General features: G+C 37.0%; 1 protein-coding gene across 50 annotated transcripts in view; it reads left to right on the top strand.

Moving 5' to 3' along the window:
* RIMS2 (regulating synaptic membrane exocytosis 2) overlaps nt 1-21,442 on the top strand; it is a 445,153-nt gene that overhangs the window by 384,872 nt on the left and 38,839 nt on the right. For 42 of the 50 annotated variants that reach the window (XM_071421429.1, XM_071421423.1, XM_071421444.1 and 39 more), the window contains one exon: nt 6,827-7,068. The exons of 4 other annotated variants lie outside the window; for them this stretch is intronic. In XM_071421429.1, the coding sequence (XP_071277530.1) occupies nt 6,827-7,068 (242 nt within the window). The remainder of the gene's footprint in view (nt 1-6,826; nt 7,069-21,442) is intronic. 4 more of the 50 variants (XM_071421413.1, XM_071421402.1, XM_071421451.1 and 1 more) reach the window with 2 other exon arrangements.

The raw sequence follows: 21,442 nt of genomic DNA, 5'->3' as shown, positions 1-21,442 counted from the left end.
ATTTTACATTATTTCTCTGGTGATTTGAGGTCTGGGACACATACTGGATTTAATGTCTGGTTTAGCTATTCACTGCTTGCCTGCCATTTCATAGAGCTCTATTCAGCCCTTCAAGAAACAGCACTGAGCAGCACTAAGCCAGTTTGCAGCATAGATTGTGACATAGCAGTGTAAATACAGAAAACTGGGCCCTCTCCTCCCTCCCTGTTGGAAGACTAATTAAACAGCAGGCTGGAACAGGCACACAACATTTAACTTTCAGATGAAGTTCATGCAAGGCACATTTCTGCAAGAGAACAGTCTCGATTAAATCAGGTTGCTCATGATCAGTTTTAATTTAGCAAGCTAGTTGGTACCCAGCTTTTACAAACTGCCTCTTTGCCAGGCTGGGTTAAAGAAGATGGTTTCTAAGCTCAAAGAATTTGGATGTTATTCAAAGTTCACTTGGTCTTTGACTGCAATGTACTTTATTTCCAAGCCTTCAGAGCTCATATGGACTTCTTTCATTACCAGTGAATATGAGACAGCTGACTAATGCAAGACTTCTAGACCTCAACTAATTTTCTTGCTAGACTTTTTTTGCATCCATGCAGAGTAAATCACTGGTTTAGTTCACTATATCCAAAAAAGGGATTTCATCAAAGATTCATTACTGTTAGCAGGGTAATAAAGCTCTTTTGTAACTTTGTAGAGGAAAACTTGAAAATTTATTGACACTAGATGAATATTACTGTAATCTTCATTATAATTGCTATTTAAATTAACAGAAGATATCAACTGTATTTTTATGTTTGAAAATATCCAATTATTTTATCAGAGGTGAGAAATTATATCAAAAATCTCTGAAGGTGAGAAATTATATCAAAAATCTCTGAAGCTCCGTGTATAATTCAACTGCTAGCATTTGGAAACAGCTAGTTGTTACAGTGTTTTTTCTGCATCATTCATTTGCTGTGGCTATGATTTGTAAATAATCTAATGCCCTGACCCCTGCCTCTGCCATTTATTCCTATTTGAAAAAAAATTGCTAGAGATGTCATGGAATACTTCCATCAATTTATAATAATAAAGCAGTGTGGACAGCTTTACATCTACCAGAAAGGGGGAAATACAGCTCAAGTCAACCTATGTACTGTAGCAGGTGAGGTATTCCTGATTTGTAATGAAAGAGAGTTTTGAAAAAAGAAATTTCATATCAAAATATTTCTACTTCTATTTTGAGATGTGGCCACTAATTTTATTTGAATGGCAATATACATAAAAAAATAGATTATAAAGACTGCTCTGTTTTTCCTCCCAACTTTCTTGTAATAATTTCAATGAAACGAACCTAACAATTAAGTCAGTCCAGTAGCTATTAGAGATTTATACCACCAATAAGTTAATAGAATAATTTTTGACCATTTGAATAATTTTGGATCTCCAGAGACTAAGTCATTATAATTTTGAACCTACAGTGTCTCTCTTGGATGTGAATTGGCAGATGAGTACGAGTATTGGCCGGAAGCGCTATTCCCATGGAAATGTTATTTCCTACATCACAGCTGTCCCCATAACGCTGGTTTTGTTAAATTTCTTCAGTAAATTAATGAAATAAGAGCATCTCTGATTGAGTTAGCAGGTCTATTATGAATGGCATTAAAATTCATCTCCTGCTTGTAAAAAGCAGTAAACAAAGTCTTCAGTGGGTTGTCCAGTCTCACAGGAGACATATATTAGAATATATCTTTTACAACATCTGAAAAATTGTTAAAATCCTTTCTCTAGGACATCACAGCCCACAGCTGTACTACACACTTGGCAATGTGAATTTTCACTAATTTGGATGCCTTTTCTTCGTTAGGGATCATTAACAAAAAACTGAGCTGGAAAGCAATAATATTAATTTTGCTTTGACTTTGAAATAAAGAAATAAAGAAACCTGCAAGGTCTGCCAAATGACTTGTGTAAATCTGATTCTCTGATACATATGTTTATGGCAGAGCAATGAAATTAAAAATTGTGATTTCTAATACTGCTGTAAAGACTGGTCTCCCCTCAGTCTCCTCCGGAGCGAACACACCAAGTAACCTGATCTGCTTCTCATATGGCTTCTCCTCAAGGCCCTTCACTATTCATTGCCATTTGGGTGCCCTTTAATACCTTTATATCTTTCTTGTATTGTGGTGCCCAAATTTACCCCCAGGACTCAAGGCGAGGCCGCCCCAGTGCAGAGCAGAGCAGGACAATCCCCTCCTGGCTGCCTGGTGATGCTGTGCCTGATGCCCCTCAGGACACCCGTGGCCCTCCTGGCTGCCAGGGCACTGCTGGCTCACGGTCAGCTTGCCAGTGACCCCCAGGTCCCTTTTTGTGGTGCCGATTTCCAGACTTGTTTCGTGTTCTGTATGCACAATCCCCATCCCAGGTGCAGAATCCAGCACTTGTCTTTGTTAAACTTCATATGGTTGGTGATTTCCCAGACCTCTAATTTGTCAAAGTCTCTGCTGAGCCTTTCTGCATTCAAGGGAGTCAGGAGCTTCTCCTAATCTAGTATCATCAGCAAACTTTAGAATACCTTTGACATGACAGGTCTCTGTCAGTCTGACTCTCCTCAGCTGGCTAACATAGTATATTTTTAAGAATACTATTTAGTAGCTAGGGCTCTCATACTCCACCATTGGCTTTAAATTACAAATCTATATAGCTATCTCACTGTAATATCTTTTCTAATGTCTTATGTTTCTCTTGTGGTTTTTTTTAAAGGACTTTCTGTTTTATCTTTGAGTATTCCTCTAAAGTGTATGCATCTTTCCTTTTCCTTTTTTCACTGGAAAACTGAAGTGTCTGAAAAGATATTTACACTAAGACCTGTCTGCAGCTCTTGGTTTCCTCAAGAGTTTTCCTGGATTTTGGGATAGTGCAGGAAGCAATGTTCCTATGGGAGCTTTGCCCTTCATCCTGCTCTTGCTGATTGTTTGGTCCTGTTAAGCCAAAGGCAGTAGCCTGGCTGCCACCTTCACTCTGCTCTTGCTGTAGGCTGTGGGCTGCCACATAGCTGGGGTTGTGTGCTGATTTTGTTCTGGTTTTCATTCTAATAATAGTATTATTATGTCATTATGCACATATTATTTGGACTAGGATAATTACTTTATTTCCTTCTGTATTTGATTCTTCCCCCAGCATCTGGCTGCATATTCTCTTTGCTGAGGATATTTTAAAAATTATTATTATCTTATTAGACACCTTGAGAACCCTATTTTTACTTCATATCTATTCATTACCTCATACAATTTCATAAATTACTTTTATATAATGTCTATTTTAAAATACTGTTGAATGTATTTGGATGTGAGTGAGATTAGGTTTGTGTATATGTAATATAAAGAAAACTTCCAGTAATTTCTGTTTCCTGTTAAGAAAAAAGATTGTATGATTTACTCCCTAAATTTTACTCTGAGGAAAACCTTTCTATTAGCCCAGAAAGGAACCAAATCTGACATACAATACCCAGTTTTTCTGAGAATGATCCATCTGTGGCACTTTCAAAAGTCAGGCTGGGTAGAAGGATGGTTTCTACTGGAGAGGGTATCAAGTATCTGCTAAGAAAAATTAGTAAATGAGGGTTTGGATGGCCAGAAAGGATTCAAAGTGCTGCTGGAGGAAGTGCTCATGACCACTCTAGGTTTATTTTGAGGCACTATAAACCACTCATAACTCTCCTGGTATGTATTTCTCAAAGTTTTTTTGCTAAGTGGAATTGCAAAAAACCAAAGTCCCTGCTATGGGATGGCTTTCTCCAAGGGCTGTTTGCTGGTTAGGACTGTAGAAAAGATGTATTCCCTGCTGCTTTTAGAGAAGGGGAAAACCCCCAAGCCTTTAATGGAAGAAAACAGAGTTCGACTGGAAAAAAAAAATAGAGGTTTGTGAATGAATTTTCAGTATCAGCTATTTGTACTAGTATTTGGTATATCCGCTTAAATCTAAATCCCTTCTTTTCTTCTCATTTGAATTCCCTTTCCTACCTTTCTTAAAAAGTTGGCCAAGAGAAGGTGTCTGACTGAAGCCTATATCATTACTGGCAGCAGTATACAGCAAAACATTTTGTGGTACAGAAGTCAAGAAGCAAATTTTAGTAATTCAAAACAATTTCACAGATAACAGCACAGTGAAACTATAGCAACCAGCCTCTTTAAAGACACTGATTTCTTTAATAGAGCAACTACTGTAATCCATTCCACTTAAATAGAACTATAAATCTTGGAAAGGACACAAAAAAGCACCTCAAAGACACATTCAACTCAGGAAATTGTGACTTTCTTTTCAGTGTAACTTTTATACTAAAATGCAGAATATTTGTTTCCACTGATGACATAGGACTTTTATTGAATGGTAACAACACTTAAAAAACAATGCATTGATTACTGTTTGCTATATGATAGGAACTCACTGATTTTCTGGGTATTATTTTTGAAAAAAGGAATCACTGAAATAGGTTGTTCTGCAAGCAGTGAAAACCTTACTTCCTCCGCCAGCCTGTATCTGTGAATTAGCTTCCACTAAGAGAGATTCCATGACTTCTTCTGCCATCTTTCCCCAAAGAGGCATGCATAAGATCTCTCTCCAGGGATCTGTTTTCAAAACAGTTTTAGAAACTAAATAGTTTAGTTTCCTACTGCTCTGTCAAATTTATCTGATTTTAAAACACATTGAAAAGAAGGAGATCGACTGAAAGCACACAATTATCATATTTCCTTTGAGAATTTGGATTAAAAATAGCCTTATTGGATAAGGGGCTCTAATTTTCTGATTCTTAATAAAATTTTGCTTAAGATAAAGTTGAAGATACTAGCTCTTCACAGCCATGTTTTTCCTAGACCTCTAGTATTTTTACATGCAAGGTAATGTTGAAACTGAGAAATGGTTTCAGTGTTGTCTGTTTTCTTTGACTGAATTCTTAGAGGAGTTAGTTTGATTAAAAATACAGCATGTGATGCTATCATCTAACAAGTAAGTTAACATGGTGCTAATAAGACACAGAAATACAAATTCTCTATTACTGTTTCCCTGCCTTCCTCTTTACCCACATCCTATCCCACTCCTCCCTTGGTGATAAATGTACTAATGAGAGTCACTGTGTACTAACACATAACAACACAGAGAGCTTAAGAGGGTAAGAAAAAAGCTTTCAGGTTACCACTGTGTTCAGTACTTTGTGATTGTGTGTCCAGGCAAGGCCACTATGACTTTTTCTCAGCTTTGTTTTGTTCTTCTCCATCTGCTGACCCAAACTCTTATTCATATTTTTCCCTGTGCCTTCCCTGAGAAGTACACTCAGTATTTTTCGATGGCAAAGGTCTACTTCTGCTGTGTAGAAGTAGACTCTTAGCTTTCCCTTTGGGTTGGGGCTAAGCTATAAGTATTTATTTACTTTTGAGTGCACTGCATTAATTCCATAGACAAGTTACTGATAGAATATTGAAAAAAACTGAAAGAGTATTGCAAAAATCTTCATAAAGAAACAATAATTCCTTCCTTTTAGGAAATCGATTTCAGGCCATAATAGGTAAAGGAAGAGGAGTAGATATATTTTTCTATACACAGAAAAATTTGTTCTAGAGACATTTGCTGAGCACTAAAGCTCTAGCAACAGCTTTTGCATGTATTTGAAAATCTGTTTAAGAAGAAAAAAATATTCATTTGAGCATTTATCTATTTAACAAAAAAAATTTATCTATAATATAAATAAATAACAAATTTATCTATATATTTAACAAAAAAAAATTTCCCCTGGGTTCCAGAAATATTCCACAGTTTTGTGGATTGTTTAAAATGGAATCTCATGGGGACTTTTTGGTAAGAAGTACTGTACTGAAAAGAATAATAAAGGTCTAAGTTCTGTGCAAGATCTTCATTGATATAGAAAATTCTCTATATTTTCAGCCCCACATGTCTCCCAGAGCTTCCAGTTCTGCATATTTGTTCAGATACCTACCAATTAGATGTCAGGGCAAAATTTGGATAAGTGCTGTTGTCATCAGTGTAGATGGCCATTTCTGAGGAAAGGAAAGGTCTCTTAGCCTGGACTGCTGGTAGATCAGGTTCCCCTGGGACACCTGAAATGCTGCATCAGACAGTTTAGATGCAGCCACATAGAGCACGTTTACAGAGCCTCTAAACAAGTACAAAAGATACATTAGAATTGAATTCAATTTTATCAGTACTGATGATCTATGCCACATAACAGTCAAGTGTTGAGTGAAATGGATATCTAGTACTTGCATTTGTTGATGCAGAGATGGAGGAAAAACCTGTGGGTGTTCATTACTGTATGATGAACTGAGCTAAACCAGATTAATGAGAACATCCTTGAAATATCTGGATGGCTAATAATCAAAACTGGGCTTCAGACTGATGCTCTTTTCCACTCAGTAAAGAATCAAGTGTCTGTTTCCCAGAGGAATATAGGTTATTTGAGTGTATATATGTGAGAAAAAGAGGCACACAGCACTGAGTCCAGAACTTAAATTTTCCAAGCAAGAAGTATTATATGATATATGGATGCATTAATTCTTTGGTATGCTTTTGCTAGTAATAAGTTTTTAGTCGATTGGTAAATAAGAGCTTGTTATTTAAAACACAATTTTGATGAGCCAAGTATTTTTACAGTGGACCAAACAGGACCCTAGAATTAAAGTTTCTCCTTTTACCTCTTAAAACCAAACCCTATCTGTGTGATTAGCTGCTTTTACCCACTAGTCTCCCAAAACCTTCCATCTGAAACCTGTCCTTTTCTGTCTTCCCCTTTTTACTCTTTGTCTGCACTGTTTATCCATCAACTGGCTGACAGTGTCTTTACATCCAAAATGCAAAGCAGACAGATGGCCATCTCAGGAAAGAACATGACAAAGAGCACCAGCATCAGTGGGGAGATGTACACGCTGGAGAAGAATGATGGCAGCCAGTCGGACACGGCAGTGGGTACTGTTGGTGGTGGCAGCAAAAAGAGGCGCTCCAGCATTGGTGCAAAGATGGTCGCCATCGTGGGGCTGTCCAGAAAGAGCCGTAGCACGTCACAACTCAGCCAAACTGGTAGGAACTACAGTTTTTTTCTCTCTCTCAAATTATCAGTTAAATGTGCATAATATAATACTTATATATTACAGTTTAATCATTTGAAGATCCTGTTGAAGTTGCCTCATCAACAATATTCTGTGGAATGAAGAAAATGGTCAATTATCTTTTTTCCTCTGAACATTTACTAAATTATTTTTTTCAGCAAAGATCCTTTTCAGGTTGGACTGAAGCTTTTATCTTCTGCTTGCTGGAACCTGCTTAATACACTAATTCCTTACTTTTCAGCTTTTCAGGAACCAGCATGAGCTGTACTTTCATTTGAGGGGATTCCTTACTAAAGTTTCTGAAAGGTCGCTGAAATGCTGCAAGATGCCTTTGGTTTTGTCACAGATAGTGTGTTTGTGTATTTGAACATGAGGTTTTTTCACCTTTAAACATGCAACCTTATTTTGAAACAAAGCAATTTTCCTGAACAAAATGATATGTTCTGTTACTTTAGTGCAAATGTTTTCTTGTGTTTTGATTATTTTCTTTTCAGCCTACGAGCCTATTCGCCATCCGTAGAAATTTTCCTCATTTCTGTTTCTCTCAATTAAAATTGGATACTTCAATGTGCTGCCTAGGAAAATGAAGAGTTTTTCTGCTTTGATGTCCAAAGCACTTAAAATCTTACATGTTTTTTTTCTATTTCTTCCTATTCTGGGGAAAATCCATATAATGCACTCTGAAAAGCTCAATGTTAAATAATGACACTGTATAGGACAAGTGTATTTTACATGGAAAAATGTTACTTGTGTTTCAATAATATTCATATAAAAGAAGTATTTAATCACTTTATATAAGTATGCATATATAAATATATAATATATATTTCAAGGTACATACAGAAGATATGTTGTATTCTCAGTATTTAAGAAAAAGCTGTTGTGATGCTTTCATACAGTGCAATGTAAGTTTACAGTGCCCTGCTGTGTGAGGTCCTATCTGAAGGTCTCCTTTGTGCTAACCACCATTGAAACACAGATAAGAAATTTCTCGGTTCTTTCCAAACCAAAGTGGTAAGAGTTTTAATGTACAACAAAATGGAGCAAAACAATGATTTGCACTGTCAGAAAATGTGGTAAATTTTTAAATTAAACTTTTGAGGGGTGTGGGTGGGATTTCAAGTACTGTAAAGAGTAAAACTAAAAAAAAAAGGAAAGAAGGAGAGGTAACAATGTGGAAGAGGGTGGGAAGCTTGTCTTTATTGAATGTAGTATGAACAGGAGGGAATGAAGAAGAGGGGAAAGAATATCTATAGAGAAAACCCAGAATATCATGCAGACACTGATGACTCCGTTAGTAGTCCCTTAGTAGGCAAGACTTTGCAGCAACCTTGTGTTTTACCAGTTCACTTACAGGGCAGGTTCATGTACATTTCTAATTTCTTTGAAATAAATGACAGATAAAAGATGAAATCACTTTTGGACAAATCTGGGAAGTGTCTGGTTAGGCAAGAAAAAAAATTGATCTCCTGCTTACCTGGAAGTCTAAAATTTTGCCTTCTGATAGTACACAGCTATGTAACTGTACAGATGTATTTGAATATCAAATCATATACAATGCACTACATTACTTTTTATTATCTAATCTGGTCTCTCTTGCCATAAGAGCTATTAAATGACAGATGGCAGCTCTTTGTACATTGCTCAAGTATGTCTCAGCATTAGAGAAAATCTGTATTGTGTGTCTGGTCTAGATCTGATTTAAATACCACACTGTCTTTGTTATTTGGTACTTTTAAACTGAAGTTTTTCTCTCTGTTATATCCAATCAGTTGCCCAATGACTGATTAGATGCTCCAGTCAGGGACAAATGTGAAATATAACTGTCTCAAAGAGTACTCAAAGTCTTTAGACCCACTGACGGTGAGTGGGGCGTTCAGACAAACTCTTGAGTGAGGAGCCATAATTTGGTGCTGTTAGAGGAGTGGCAAGAGCTGGGGAGCTGGCAAGGCTCTGGCTAGCAGCCCCTGGCCCTTGGCTGCTCCCCAGGACTGTCCTGTGCTCAGGGCTGGCCTGTGCCTGGCCCTGACCAGAGCAGCCAGAGCAGCTCCTGCTGCCTTCTCCTGGAAAAGCCCCTCATGTTGGTTGGTGGGAATACAGGTGGGGGCTGAGGGTTGTGTTGTAGAGCTGGTACTGCACACCTGCTCCTGCTGCTCTATTGGACAAGTGTCTCCAAGGGGCCCTGTCTGGTGGCCACATGTGGCTGCTGCTACAGGACAGCACAAGCATCTTTAATAGCTGGGTCACAAAAGCGTTGCTGGTTCTGGTGAGCAGGCCTGTGGCCACATGTCAGGCCCTGGATGAGGTGCGTGCATGGTGCTGTGTCTACAGTGACACAACGCGATGGCCTGTTGGGTTGGTGAGTGTGAGGCCACACCATGAAGAAATACCTGGCATGTCTTCAGATCCTTCACAAAGAGAATGGTGAGACACCAGAACAGGTTGCCTTGTGGATGACCCATCCCTGGAAATGTTCAAGGCAAGGTTAGATGGGGGTCTGAGCAACCCAAGTGGAGGGTGTCTCTGTCCCCCCTGCAGGGGGGTAGTAACTAGATGGGTTTAAGGTCCCTTCCAACCCAAAGTGTTCTGTTTCCATCCATTGGTACATCTTACAGAAAATGCTGGACACCAGCATTGTATGTTGATACCAGAGAATTAAAACTTACAAATAAGGTGTTTAATGAATTTATAAATTTCTCTAGCTTGTCTCATCATGTTCCTTTTCTCAGACGGTGGGTGCCTGCACAAGGAATCATGTATTGGTACAATCTGGAACCAAAACACTAATTTCCTGCAGGTGTCTTGTAAGTACAGTTTTCTGGAATGGAGAGGCAGGAGTTATTCTGGTGTCAGGGCACTGGTACCATGTAGAAACTGGATTAAGTATATAAGTTTCTTAGGTACTTTCTGAAGATATTATGTCATATAATATGCTGACTAAGTATCTCCTTACATATCAGGCTTGAGAAAGCATACCAATATCAGAAGATAACACTACTTCTATAAAAAGTTATATATATATATATATAACTTTTTTTACACTATCTCTGAGAAACAGATAGTATTTCCATATGAGCATACAGAGATACTCTCTGTATCTCTGAAGCTTTTTTCAAGTGTTTTGTAAAGTACAGTTTTACTTCAGTGGTTTTCTTCATTCATATTTTATAACTAAATCTATGCCAGAAGTTTTTCTGAAAGTAGGTCATCATAACTGTTTTCAGGACTGTGTATCAGACTTACAATACATGCCTTATAAGGTCAGTTTTAAATGCATTTTCAAATTATGTTTATAATGTTTCTTGCTATTTCATAGTGTTAAGAAGTTGACACTCAAAATAGATATAGAAATTTATTTTTTATTCTGCTCTGTATTCCTTTTCAGGTAGGAACAGTTGTTTTATGGGTAAAGAGAATGACACAAAAGTAATTTTTCGTAAGGTAGCTTTTACTTAAGACTTGGGTAAATGACAAGATTCTGAAGAATAGAGCAGCAGGATAAATAAGAATTTATTTTATTTCTGGTTCCTGTACGTTTCCAGGGCTCCAAACATAGCTAAAGGTATACTCCTCATTCTTGAGTCAAGCTATCGATTCTAAAAGCTAAAATTTGATGGGTTAGAAGTTTATGTTGTAACAGGCATTCTTCCTTGTGGAAAAGACAGCTTTCTTTACTGGGGAAGACAGAATGCAAAATGCAATACTTAACAGGCTTAGCTATTCATATCTGGAGTGAAATTGTTTTCCTGCTGGTCAGCCCTGAGGGAACTGATCAGATTTCTATAGAGATGCAGACCTAATTCTCAGTTATATTTCATTAATAAGTAAAATCTTTGCCATACTCTTATCATGCCATCTTAGGCATCCCTTTCAATTTACACGCACTGTCTCTGGCAGGCAGATACCCGTGTGCCTTCACTGCCCTTATTTAGCTGACGTTTCTCTTTCAGCAAGGTAAATATTTTGTCTTTTCTTTAGTTAGCCAAAGCCTATTGTGTTTGTAGGCTGATTATAGCCAAGAGCCAAAGCACTTTAATGCACCTTTTCAGAATCTGGGGCAGTCCATGGATCTTATATACTAAAACATCACGTGTGTATGTTGGGTGACCCGTGCAGGTCCAGCGCACTCTCAGGGACTGAGACCCATCATGTCTTTGGCAATCTGATTACAAATAGGAGGAATCTATTAAAAGAGATGAAAAAAGGAAGTAACAGCCCAACTTGAGAGTGACCAGTGCAGGAATGCCTTCGGAGAGGTGTAACTATGTTTGGATAGAAATCAGAGCCCTCGCGTGTCTCTGCAGAGTGTTGCTCCAAGGCGCCGCGCTCTAGAGGGCCCTGCACACGTAAACGTAGCAGGTGGTGCTGGGGGCAGCTGATGCTGCATGAACTGCACTTGCTTTGTGCCAACATGTTGCTCCATGTCACCTAAGAACCCTCGCTAGGATGCCAAATGTGGCATGAAGTTATAGGGCTGTGAAATTGAAATTTTGAGACAGTGTTAGGAGATATTTTGGTATCCTTCATAATTTTGCTGAGGTTAAACTTCGCCATATATTATTGAAATTATAATTCTCTATAGGAAAAGTACAAACAGCAGTTGATTCTGTGACAACAAAATGATGATTGATGTTGTGTGAACTCAATAGTTTTTATCAAAATGAGGTATTTCCATTTTAGCAAATTCTGGAGAGGTCCCATGTGAAAAGAGATTAAAGTATTTAGAAATGTTGATGTTTCATGGCTTCATCTTAGAAGAAATATAAGAGAACTAGGTCTCAGAGCAAAACATTTGAGTGAGATTTTATTTTATTTGTGTTTAAAACCAAATTTTGGAATCTGTATGGTTTGAAGAGTGTTGAAACTGCAGTCTGAAGTGCTGTACTTATAAGTAGAACAGTCTCACTTATGTCTGTTAGGAACCAATGATATTGCCTGTAGAGCAATTTCCTCAACTTATGGAATAATTGAGAGGAATTTATTGGTAATATTGTTCTTGGTGTGGTATAGAACTTCACATTTCTCAATTCAAAATTTGATTTATACAAAAATAGTATTCTACTACACATACAGTCAGTGTTGTTCCTATTAAAAAGAGGGTGCTTAATCACTTGGAATCATGGTGACTAAAGGAGAAACTACACTGATTGCCTTTCATTGTCTAAAATGAGATAGTATATGGTAAGCATACAATTTACTGAATAAAAGTGTATTTGTTTGCATAATAGGCATAATTGTTTACAAGGTTTACATAATTGCTATTTTTTAGAATTGTTTTTTTTTAGAATTAATTTCTGTGATCAAAATGGCAACTGAAATTATCATCCACTACTTTTAATTTGGAATTGTATTTTAATTTTTTTTAAATCATATATATAATACAGGCAATTTGAAACAAGCTATTTGTTTGGGGGTTTTTTCTTCTCCTATTCCAGAGACAGACTGCTAATGTAATAGATTGCTTAATGTGTAGTATTACACTTGCATCAATACTCTTGATGTGTAATCTGATTTACTTTCAAAATTAACACATAATGCATTGATAGAAATATAGGATTAGCAGTTGACAAGAGATTAGGGCATATTTATCTTACTCATTAGTTGAGAATTGTGAACTGAATCCTTTACCAAAGAGAAAGCACTATTATAATAAATACATTACCAAGAGCATTAATCAGCTTTTACTAAATAAGCTCTGAAAAGTATGCTAATAAATAAAGAGACTCTAATTGCAAACTAAAAAGGGTTTAAAATGTATTTAAATTCTGTTGTTTTTCTCTACATGTAGGAAAAGACTAGGAAAGGAGTTATGGCAGGGAAAAATTTATGCAGATTTTCTGTAGAGGAAGTAGGTGTGCATTTGAATCTTCACATGTTCACAAAGGTTTTCTGAGAGATGGATGCAGTGAAAACAAACATAGAGTTGAGATGCCAGAACTGAACTCCAGCCAATGCTAGCTGTGATCTTATAGAAGTCCTCTGAAAGACATTTCTCACACACAAAGTGTGGCAGACACCTTACACCATATATGAGGAGAAACTCCAGGCAAATGAGAAGGAAACCCTGTGGTAAAACTAGAGAGTTAGAATAAAAGACTTAATTTCAGGAAAAAAGGTGCAGATCATGTACACCAACTGAGCCTTACTGCCTCAGTCACAAATAACTCATCAAACTTTTCTGTAATATAGTTATCAGCTCAGTGAGGTACTCACCTTAAGACTTTCTCCTGCCTGTGGTAGAAGTAGAACTAATCCCCCTAGCTGTAGGCATTTATGATATTAAAAATCCTTACTTATCATTTAAAAATGATTTTCTGCATTTCTTTACTAAAAAGAAGGTTTCTTATATTACTACTTGAACTCATTAATAAGGGGGAAAAAAAGGAGAAAGTTTGAAGTGGGAGCAGAACATTTAGCTTGACCTTCTAAAAAATTTCTTTCTTTCCATAATTTGAGGCAAAAATAGACAGAAATGTGGTGTGATCTTTCCTGGTAAGAATACTGCTTAACTATTTTTCTTTTTCAGAGTGGAAGAATTCTCATAAGATCCCTGCTAAAAAAAATATACATCTCATAAAAACCCCAAACTATAAAGCTGTTTTATTTCTGGTTTTGCAGTAAACAAGATTTGGGGTTTTTTGTGTTGTTACATAAGGAAAAATTTAGGCTTTCCTTAAGAAAGTTTCCATTTAGAAACTCCTTTTGGGATTTTTAATCCCTTAGTTAACATGTGATATAATATATGAGAATTTCTTTTTCATTATTCTGTGAAAGAAGGCACTGATTTCAGTCTACTGAAACTTGAGAGTCAAAAAAGAGAACTTTATAGGGCAATCTCATACCTTGGCAATTATTCAGTTTTCACTTTGGCTGAAATGTCTGCGATATTTATCTGAAGTTACAGTTCTGTGTATATATGTAGTTTATACTTCAAGAAAGAAAATTCAGTTGGGTTTTTTTCTCAGCTTAAATAATATCTCTAGTTATGTCAATTTCATACATAACCACCTGAATGAACACTCTTTGTATTATTCTAGAAGGAAAATATTAGTCTAGCCATTGCTCTGTGAACCATCGTCACTAAATAACACTGGGCTGTGAAGGGAGATTTACTTCATATCTCCAAAGGCCAGCAGGAAAAGGGCTGTAGTACTTTGCTGTTGAACAGTTATCAGAGACATGGTTTGCACACCAAAAATAAATATTACAGTTATATTTACAGATTCATTACAGCTGCATATTTTTTTAATTTAACATTTCGTAATAATACAGGATTTCTTTCTTTGTACTTAAATGGAATGCAGTATTAAATGTCTTTTGGCAAGTTGTATCTTAATATTAAATAATGTCTTTTACACTACCCATGCTATCAATGTTATTAATAACCCTTTGATAAATGGAATTCTCTTTCTAAGGATAAAAGTGAATTTATAGAAAAATTACCTGGAAATAAAAAAGTCATGAAAATAGCCTCAAAACAAAAGGTGGTAATAGAGGCATGCTGTGCAGACTAATTCAGAACAGCTCTCTGGCCTTGACTGGTATCCAAGTTAATGGACATTGCTGTGTCACAGAAGTTCCCTTGACTGCACTCTCCCGTTGCCCCTTTCTGCTGCTGCTGTCAATTGCCTTACAACACAGCAATCCGGGGTTCTGTAGGATAAAACAGGGAGGGAAAAGTTACAGAACTCCTGCTTTTAAACACCCCACGGCATGTACAGCCTGTGGGAAATCACACAGGTGCTGAGCCCACAGTTGTGCTATTCACATTTCCAGGCACTTTGTGTGTAATGAACTGGGCTATGACTCACAGTGCACCTCCAGGCTCTTTAGCCTGGCTTTGTCTTACAAGGAACAAGTGTGGTGATATCACCCAAAACTAACAGTAAACTCTTAACAGAGACCTCTACAGGAGAAATTAAATTAACAGAGTCATTTAAAGTTATTTAAGTGTAGCTTTGATAAATACACAGGCAACCATTTGATCAGGAAGCTGAACCTTTTGCTCACAATCAAGATACCCTATTAGTTTATATTCAAGTCTCTTATCCATGCTTTATTTGTCATATTGGGTCATCCTTTTTCTTTTTTTTTGGATGCTAGCAAAAACTTCAGTTTGCAAAATAGTGCATGCATCTCAGGTGTGTGCCAGATGGTGTATGCCAGGTATGGTCCAAGAAACTGGGAAACTTTATTTTCCTTCAGCAAGGGAGGGGCTCTGAACACAGATCTGCAATCACAGATACATGTTGGTTAGTTGCAATATGAGACAGACATTTGGTCTCTGCTTCTCTAGAGACATAATAAAATAAAGCAGCAGTCAAAACTAAATTTCTTGAGCCAAGTTCTGCAGCTGCATTTTTAAAAGCTTGCCAGATCTGTCCCTGAGGCAGAATGCGCAGGACCTGTGTTTTCTGAATGCTCATGTGCCCTGCCATCTCCATGGTGGCAAGTCAGTGGTGTCTCAGCCAGTATAGAATCAAAATTGGAAGGAAAATTAGGAGAAAAATACTGAATCTGAGGAACTTTTTTTTTACTTTGGAATGAGATGATTGATTCCTGTGCATTTTAGGAATTTGTATCCAATACTAAGCTGGTTTTCATTCATATGTGATTTTGCAGTCTGTATAGAGAAGTGAGACAAACACAGCCGGCTATAAGAAAAGAACAGAAAAAAATTACTTGAGACCAGCAGCAGTCAATGGAGTGCCAAATATAAACTTAAAACTCATCAATACTTTACTTTCTGTTTTAGCACAACAAAAAGGATTTTGTGAAATTATTTTTTCTGTCCTTCTGGATTGCTCATTGTGCTTCTTAATTATGCTATTGAAGAACTCCAGGTTAAAGTCTTAATTTTTTTAAATTTGAGAAAGCAAAACACATCCTTATACTTTACAAATACCAAATGCTTTGGCAGTGGATACTGAGGAAATGGATAGATTAAAGACATCCCAAGTGCATCAAATTAAGTGGAAACATGACAATCTAGCTCAAGGAGTGCAGTGGCTAACTGTGTATTTTTGATGCAGTATTTTATATTCTGGTTGTTTACAACTGAGGATTGCTTCCACATATTATTTGTAAATGTCTGTACAGGTTTTGTTATTGCCTTTTGAGTATTGCTTGAACAAAGTGATACAATTTTCTCCAATACTGTTAGGCATATGTGAGTTCAGTTAAACTTGCTTTTCATGCTCAGGCAGCCAAAAATTGTCATGGAGAACATTTCATAGAAGGACAAAAACATTTAAGCTGTTTGCAACCCATTTGTAATGTAGTCTACCTAGGAAAAGATTAATTGCCTCTTAACAAATGCAAAATTTACCTCTTTCCTTATCACCTAAATAATTTGTGCATGGTTCTTTGTCTACCTAAGAAAAACAGATCCTTTGGGAGATATTTTTTTAGCAGTCTTACATTTTTTTGGTAAAGTAAGCAAAACATAGTTTCCTTAATGGTGGATTGTCCTTTTATATTTACTTTTAAGAGTTTATCCTATGCTTGCAAGTGCTTGTGTGAATGACATTAAATTTTTTACTGTCATGATCATTTCATTTAATGAAATGTTAAACTATATGTGTTTTCTTGTACTAATTAAATCTCTGCTCCAAAAGTTACAGTCAGATTTTATTCATTTTTGTAACTATAGTACTCTTATATTTTGGGTTTGCCCTTGTCTGGTTAGAATTTGGTGCCAGCAAAAATTATTTTTAGCTCAGTCTATGAAATCATGTTGAGACTTAATTGAAAATATTCACAGTAATAAGTACTGTTCTTGTTACTATTTGCTGCAGTAAGATCTGTCAAGAACAAATTTGTACTGTGAAGGAAAAATTACTACCCTCGGATTAACTAAATTAATTAATAGTTATCAGCATTATGGATTTTTTCATAAGGTGGATGTGTTTAATATTTTTTAAATTTTAAATTAATGCAATATCTTTTTTATAACCTGCAGTGTTAAGGCACAGCCAATTTAAATATTTATGTAGAAAAGTTAACATAGTAGCACATTAAAAAAACAAAGCTAAGTTCTATAGAAAGTTTATATTTGAGGTGTCCTAAAATTTGTAACTTACATGTTCTAGCAAGGCAATATTCTACTTTTTTTTTTTCAATACAGCATAGAAATATGCTATGATATATGAACATCATAAAAATACCATTGAATTTGAAGATCTAGTGAGAAGCATTACCTGCTTCACCAAAGCATTCTTTTTCTTGAAAAGGACAAAGAACTTCTCCCTGCTACCAGCTGTATTTCCTTGTTCTGTCACTCTTTCCCAATTGCTATGTTCTCTTGTTTCACTGGCAGTGCTGATCTCCCTGCTGGTCTTGGACCTACCTACAGAGCAAGCATTTGGTTCTTTCCTTGGTTGAGTTTGTAGGTAACTGAAAAATTCCTGGTCCTAATCTCTGTAAGCCATGAGTTGCATTAGTGACTGAAAATTGAGCTCACATCCAGAAGATGAAAATAAAATTGATTTGTATGAATCTGCATAACTTGAAGGAAGAAGAACGTTTAGGCAGACTTTTTATTGTTTGTCCGCTTTACAGACATTCTGATTTTATTTCCGATGTTGGTATTATTTCAGAGCTTGAATATTATTTTTGTATGTTGGAAATTAGCTATGTACAGTGATTACTAAAAAGCATATGAGTAGCTCCACTTAAGTTAGTAGTTCATTTGAGGAAATCTGACCCTCACACAGGGGAGGAAGACATGAATCCACTTTTCATACACAGGCAATCCCGTTTCCCTTCTGCTCTCTTTCTTTGGAGGGACCACTAAGAGACAAGAATTAGATGAATCTTCTTCATCTCTGTCACTGCTGCCATTGCTATGCTTTGTAGTTTAACCTCACCACCCAATCAATAGCCAAAGTCATGTCTTCATCAGGAGAAGGACAGAAATGCAGGGAAGCTTAGAAAATTAATTGCAGTCAAGTATCTTGCAGTTTTCTTGCAGTTAAATAATGCACATGAAAGTCTGGACAGAACGGTTCCCTGTGCCAATCCGTCACTGACTGGAGACCATTTTGCCATAGGAGTTACCTTTGAAAGCAGCATTTCTTAGCAGTGTGCAGGCTGAGCCTCCTCACATTCTGTTTCTGCACTGCCAAAGCCAGGTGCCAGCAGCTGGTAGCCCTCAGAGGTCAGGCTGCATAGAATTACACAGATAAATCATTTCAGCAGTTTTCCTATGAAGCCTTAAGTGCTCAGTGCTCAGTAGAAGTCATTAACTTGCATGCATTTTGCTATTCAATTTAAGCAAATGCTTCCATGCAGCGTGTTGGCTGATTATAGGAATTGTTGAACAGAACCCTACTGGGAAAAGAATTCTTTGCAATTCTGAAATGAATTTTTTTCAGATGGTTAAAGCTGGATCCTGGATTTTACAACCATGCTTGTCTTTTCTCAGTGGGGAAATGAATCTTAGCATGTGCCAATTTTGTTCAAGTTGCATATCCTAACCCCTTCAGGATTAAAAAAGAAAATTTTTGTCATTTGATTAGACCTTAGTGTCATCCTATAATCATCTGGCATTTGAAGATATGCAGTATATGGGGAAAGGAACCTGAAGGTCTCCTTCTGGAAAGACCTCTAAAGCTCTCAATCTTATGATCATTTAAGGTTTTGTCTGTAAGGATAAATAAAATTACCACAGTCTCTGGTATTTTAAACATAGCCTGAGAAAATTATTTTTGTGCAGTCACCCCTACATGATGGAGGATTTATTTGTCTGCATGCACTGTCCATAACTCCTTACAATTTTATAATGTTTTGGTTAATTTCATCTACATATTAATAAATAGACCACAAAAATAAATAACTTGAGGAGAATAAGGTAGATGGCAGAGTAATGTGCTCATAATAAGTACCTACATATAAATCCTATTGCAGCCTCTGTTTCCACATTTTTTATTCTGATTTATAGCTTTGTGTTTCCTAATTCTTTTCTTTTACACACATACACACTCATATATATATAAGTGTGGACAGGATAGAAGTGGCCAAAATCTGTCAGTGATCACACAGGTAAAACTCATTAAAATCCTTGACCTTATTTTCCATTTAAATTTTTGGCATCTCACCAAGAATTCTGTTTCCACATGAAAATACTTTGTAGGCAGTTAGTTAGCCATTTGCAGCTAATTTAAGCTCCTTCCCTTTAGCAGAGTTAACTGTGTTTTCCAGTTCCACCTTCAGCCCATCAATTCCTGCTTTTTCTCTGTCTCTCATCCTGAGTTATGGCATGTCTGTCCAGTGTCTAAACACCAAAGAGGTGAACATATTTGGTTGCTTTTTTGTTTTCAGCACAGACAGTTTGGATCTCACCAAAAGTAAGTATCCTTGACATGATATGAGATATTAAAAAAAGTGACCTCCTAGGAATTTTCCAGATTTTAGAAAAAAAGCCTTAATAGTTCAAAATATTAAGAAGAAACTTTTCTGTTCTGTGAAAACAGGTCTTTAAGACGTGGGCCTTGAATCAGTATGAAGGGAGTAGCTAATATTGTGGGATAATGCTGGCATCAAGGGAAGGTGGTGAGGTAGACCTGCTCAGTAGAAGTGCACAGGTCCAGGCTGAAGGGCTCAGGGTCAGTGGCTGGTAGCAGGGAGCCTGTTGAAAAGACTTTCAGCAAAGATGAGCCACAGTCTGAGAGCAGCAGTGATTGATGAGGATGAACCACAGCAGGAGGCAGCAATGCAGACTTTAATGTGAGAGAAAGTCAAGAGGTGAGGGAAGTGGAGTATGGAGAAATTCAGCAATTATAGCAGTGAAAGAGGGAGAAGAAGGCACACACAGGAGGGGACTAAATGACAGCATGGTTCTGGCTGCACATTAGAGTGTGGGAATCAGGAACAAGGCAGTTAGAGGAGCTGGAAAAAATTATAGCAAAAGACAAAAGCTTTTGTGAAGGAGAATTGTGTAGGACAGTTTGGAGTGACCAGGGCAGTCCTGAGAAAGCAGAGTACAAGAGCAACTCAGAGAGCAATTCCTTTTCTTTTCTCACTGTTATGCTTTTTTCTTCTGCATTCCTTGGAAGACTTAATTAGCTTTCTGCTGTTGTTTGAGCTCAGTAAAAATATTTACATATTGTTAATGTATCCCCTGTTGGTTTTAATATTAATTATTAAATAATTACTATTGAATTTAATAATAAAAAAATGTTGTTTTGTTTCTAATAAGCAAAAACAGTAATTGAAAATCACTGCTTTGTTGGGGACAGGAAATGAGATTATAGTTTCACAAAGCCATCCTCACTCAACACATTAAAAAATTAGACAGCTGTGTTAAATTCTCTTTTTATTTTGATTTAAAAGTTCATCTGGATTTTTGTATTACCTTAAGATGCCTCCGAGGTGGGTTTTTTTTTGAAGTATCTCTTTTAATTTTATAATGAAAAATAGAAAATATTTGATTACTTGGAAAAAATTTAGATTCAACAGTCACAAAGCATACCTACCTGATTTAAATGTGTTTGAGTGGTACACACTTCTGTCATGGATTTTTAATAAAAACACACATATATGGGCATATATGTATTCTCTGTGTACACATTTAAAGTTTTTTATTTCTTCCTAACTTCAGTTTTTCTACAAATATTAGAAGCATTGGAAGCTACATCATTCATTGGAACAATAAGGTCACATCTCTCATTCAGTTCAAACCTCCTACGCCCATGAAGGTCCCTGAGCTCCCTCCCACACGCCCTCCCTCCTGCGGGACATGAGCTGTGCAAATGGTGACTGGCACAGTCCAGCCTGAGCTCGGGCTCCTTGCTTTCATTTAACCCCCAGGAAGTTAATACCTCTATCTACCATGGATGTAAAGGAAAATGTTACATGGGTTGGTTGAAAAGTTAGTTAGAGGAGAATGCCCACACAGGCAGACAGGTGACTGACTGTGTGAGAACCTTTTACTGGGGTTACTGAGGAATTACAGCCCTGGTTTTTGTGCTGGGCAGCTGCAGTGATCCTGCCTGGCTGCAGCACTGGGCACTGCTGGGTTCTTGGTGCATCAGGACATGATAACCAATACTGGTGGCATACTTCAGTCCTGAAATGGAGCTTTTCTCACTGTCACCATCACTTTTCACTTCTGGGCTGAGCACAGAGTTGCCAGCTGGAATGTGTGAGTTGGCTCGGGTGCTTGGTCATGGAGTTTGCAATGTCTTTCTGAGGGACTATGCTATGAACTGGTTTCTGACCCAAATTTAAAGCCATATGTATGTAAGTGAAGCCTGTAAATTAATGTCTTCCTTACATAACAATTAATAGTGTATTGTAGAAAGGCTGAGTTATTTTTAAAAATGCAATTGGTCCAACATACAGTA

The sequence above is a fragment of the Agelaius tricolor genome, unplaced genomic scaffold, assembly GCF_023055355.1.
Source record: "Agelaius tricolor isolate 1412-34295 unplaced genomic scaffold, bAgeTri1.0.p SCAF_2, whole genome shotgun sequence".
Lineage (NCBI taxonomy): Eukaryota > Metazoa > Chordata > Aves > Passeriformes > Icteridae > Agelaius > Agelaius tricolor.
This window is presented reverse-complemented; position numbering and strand designations above follow the sequence as displayed.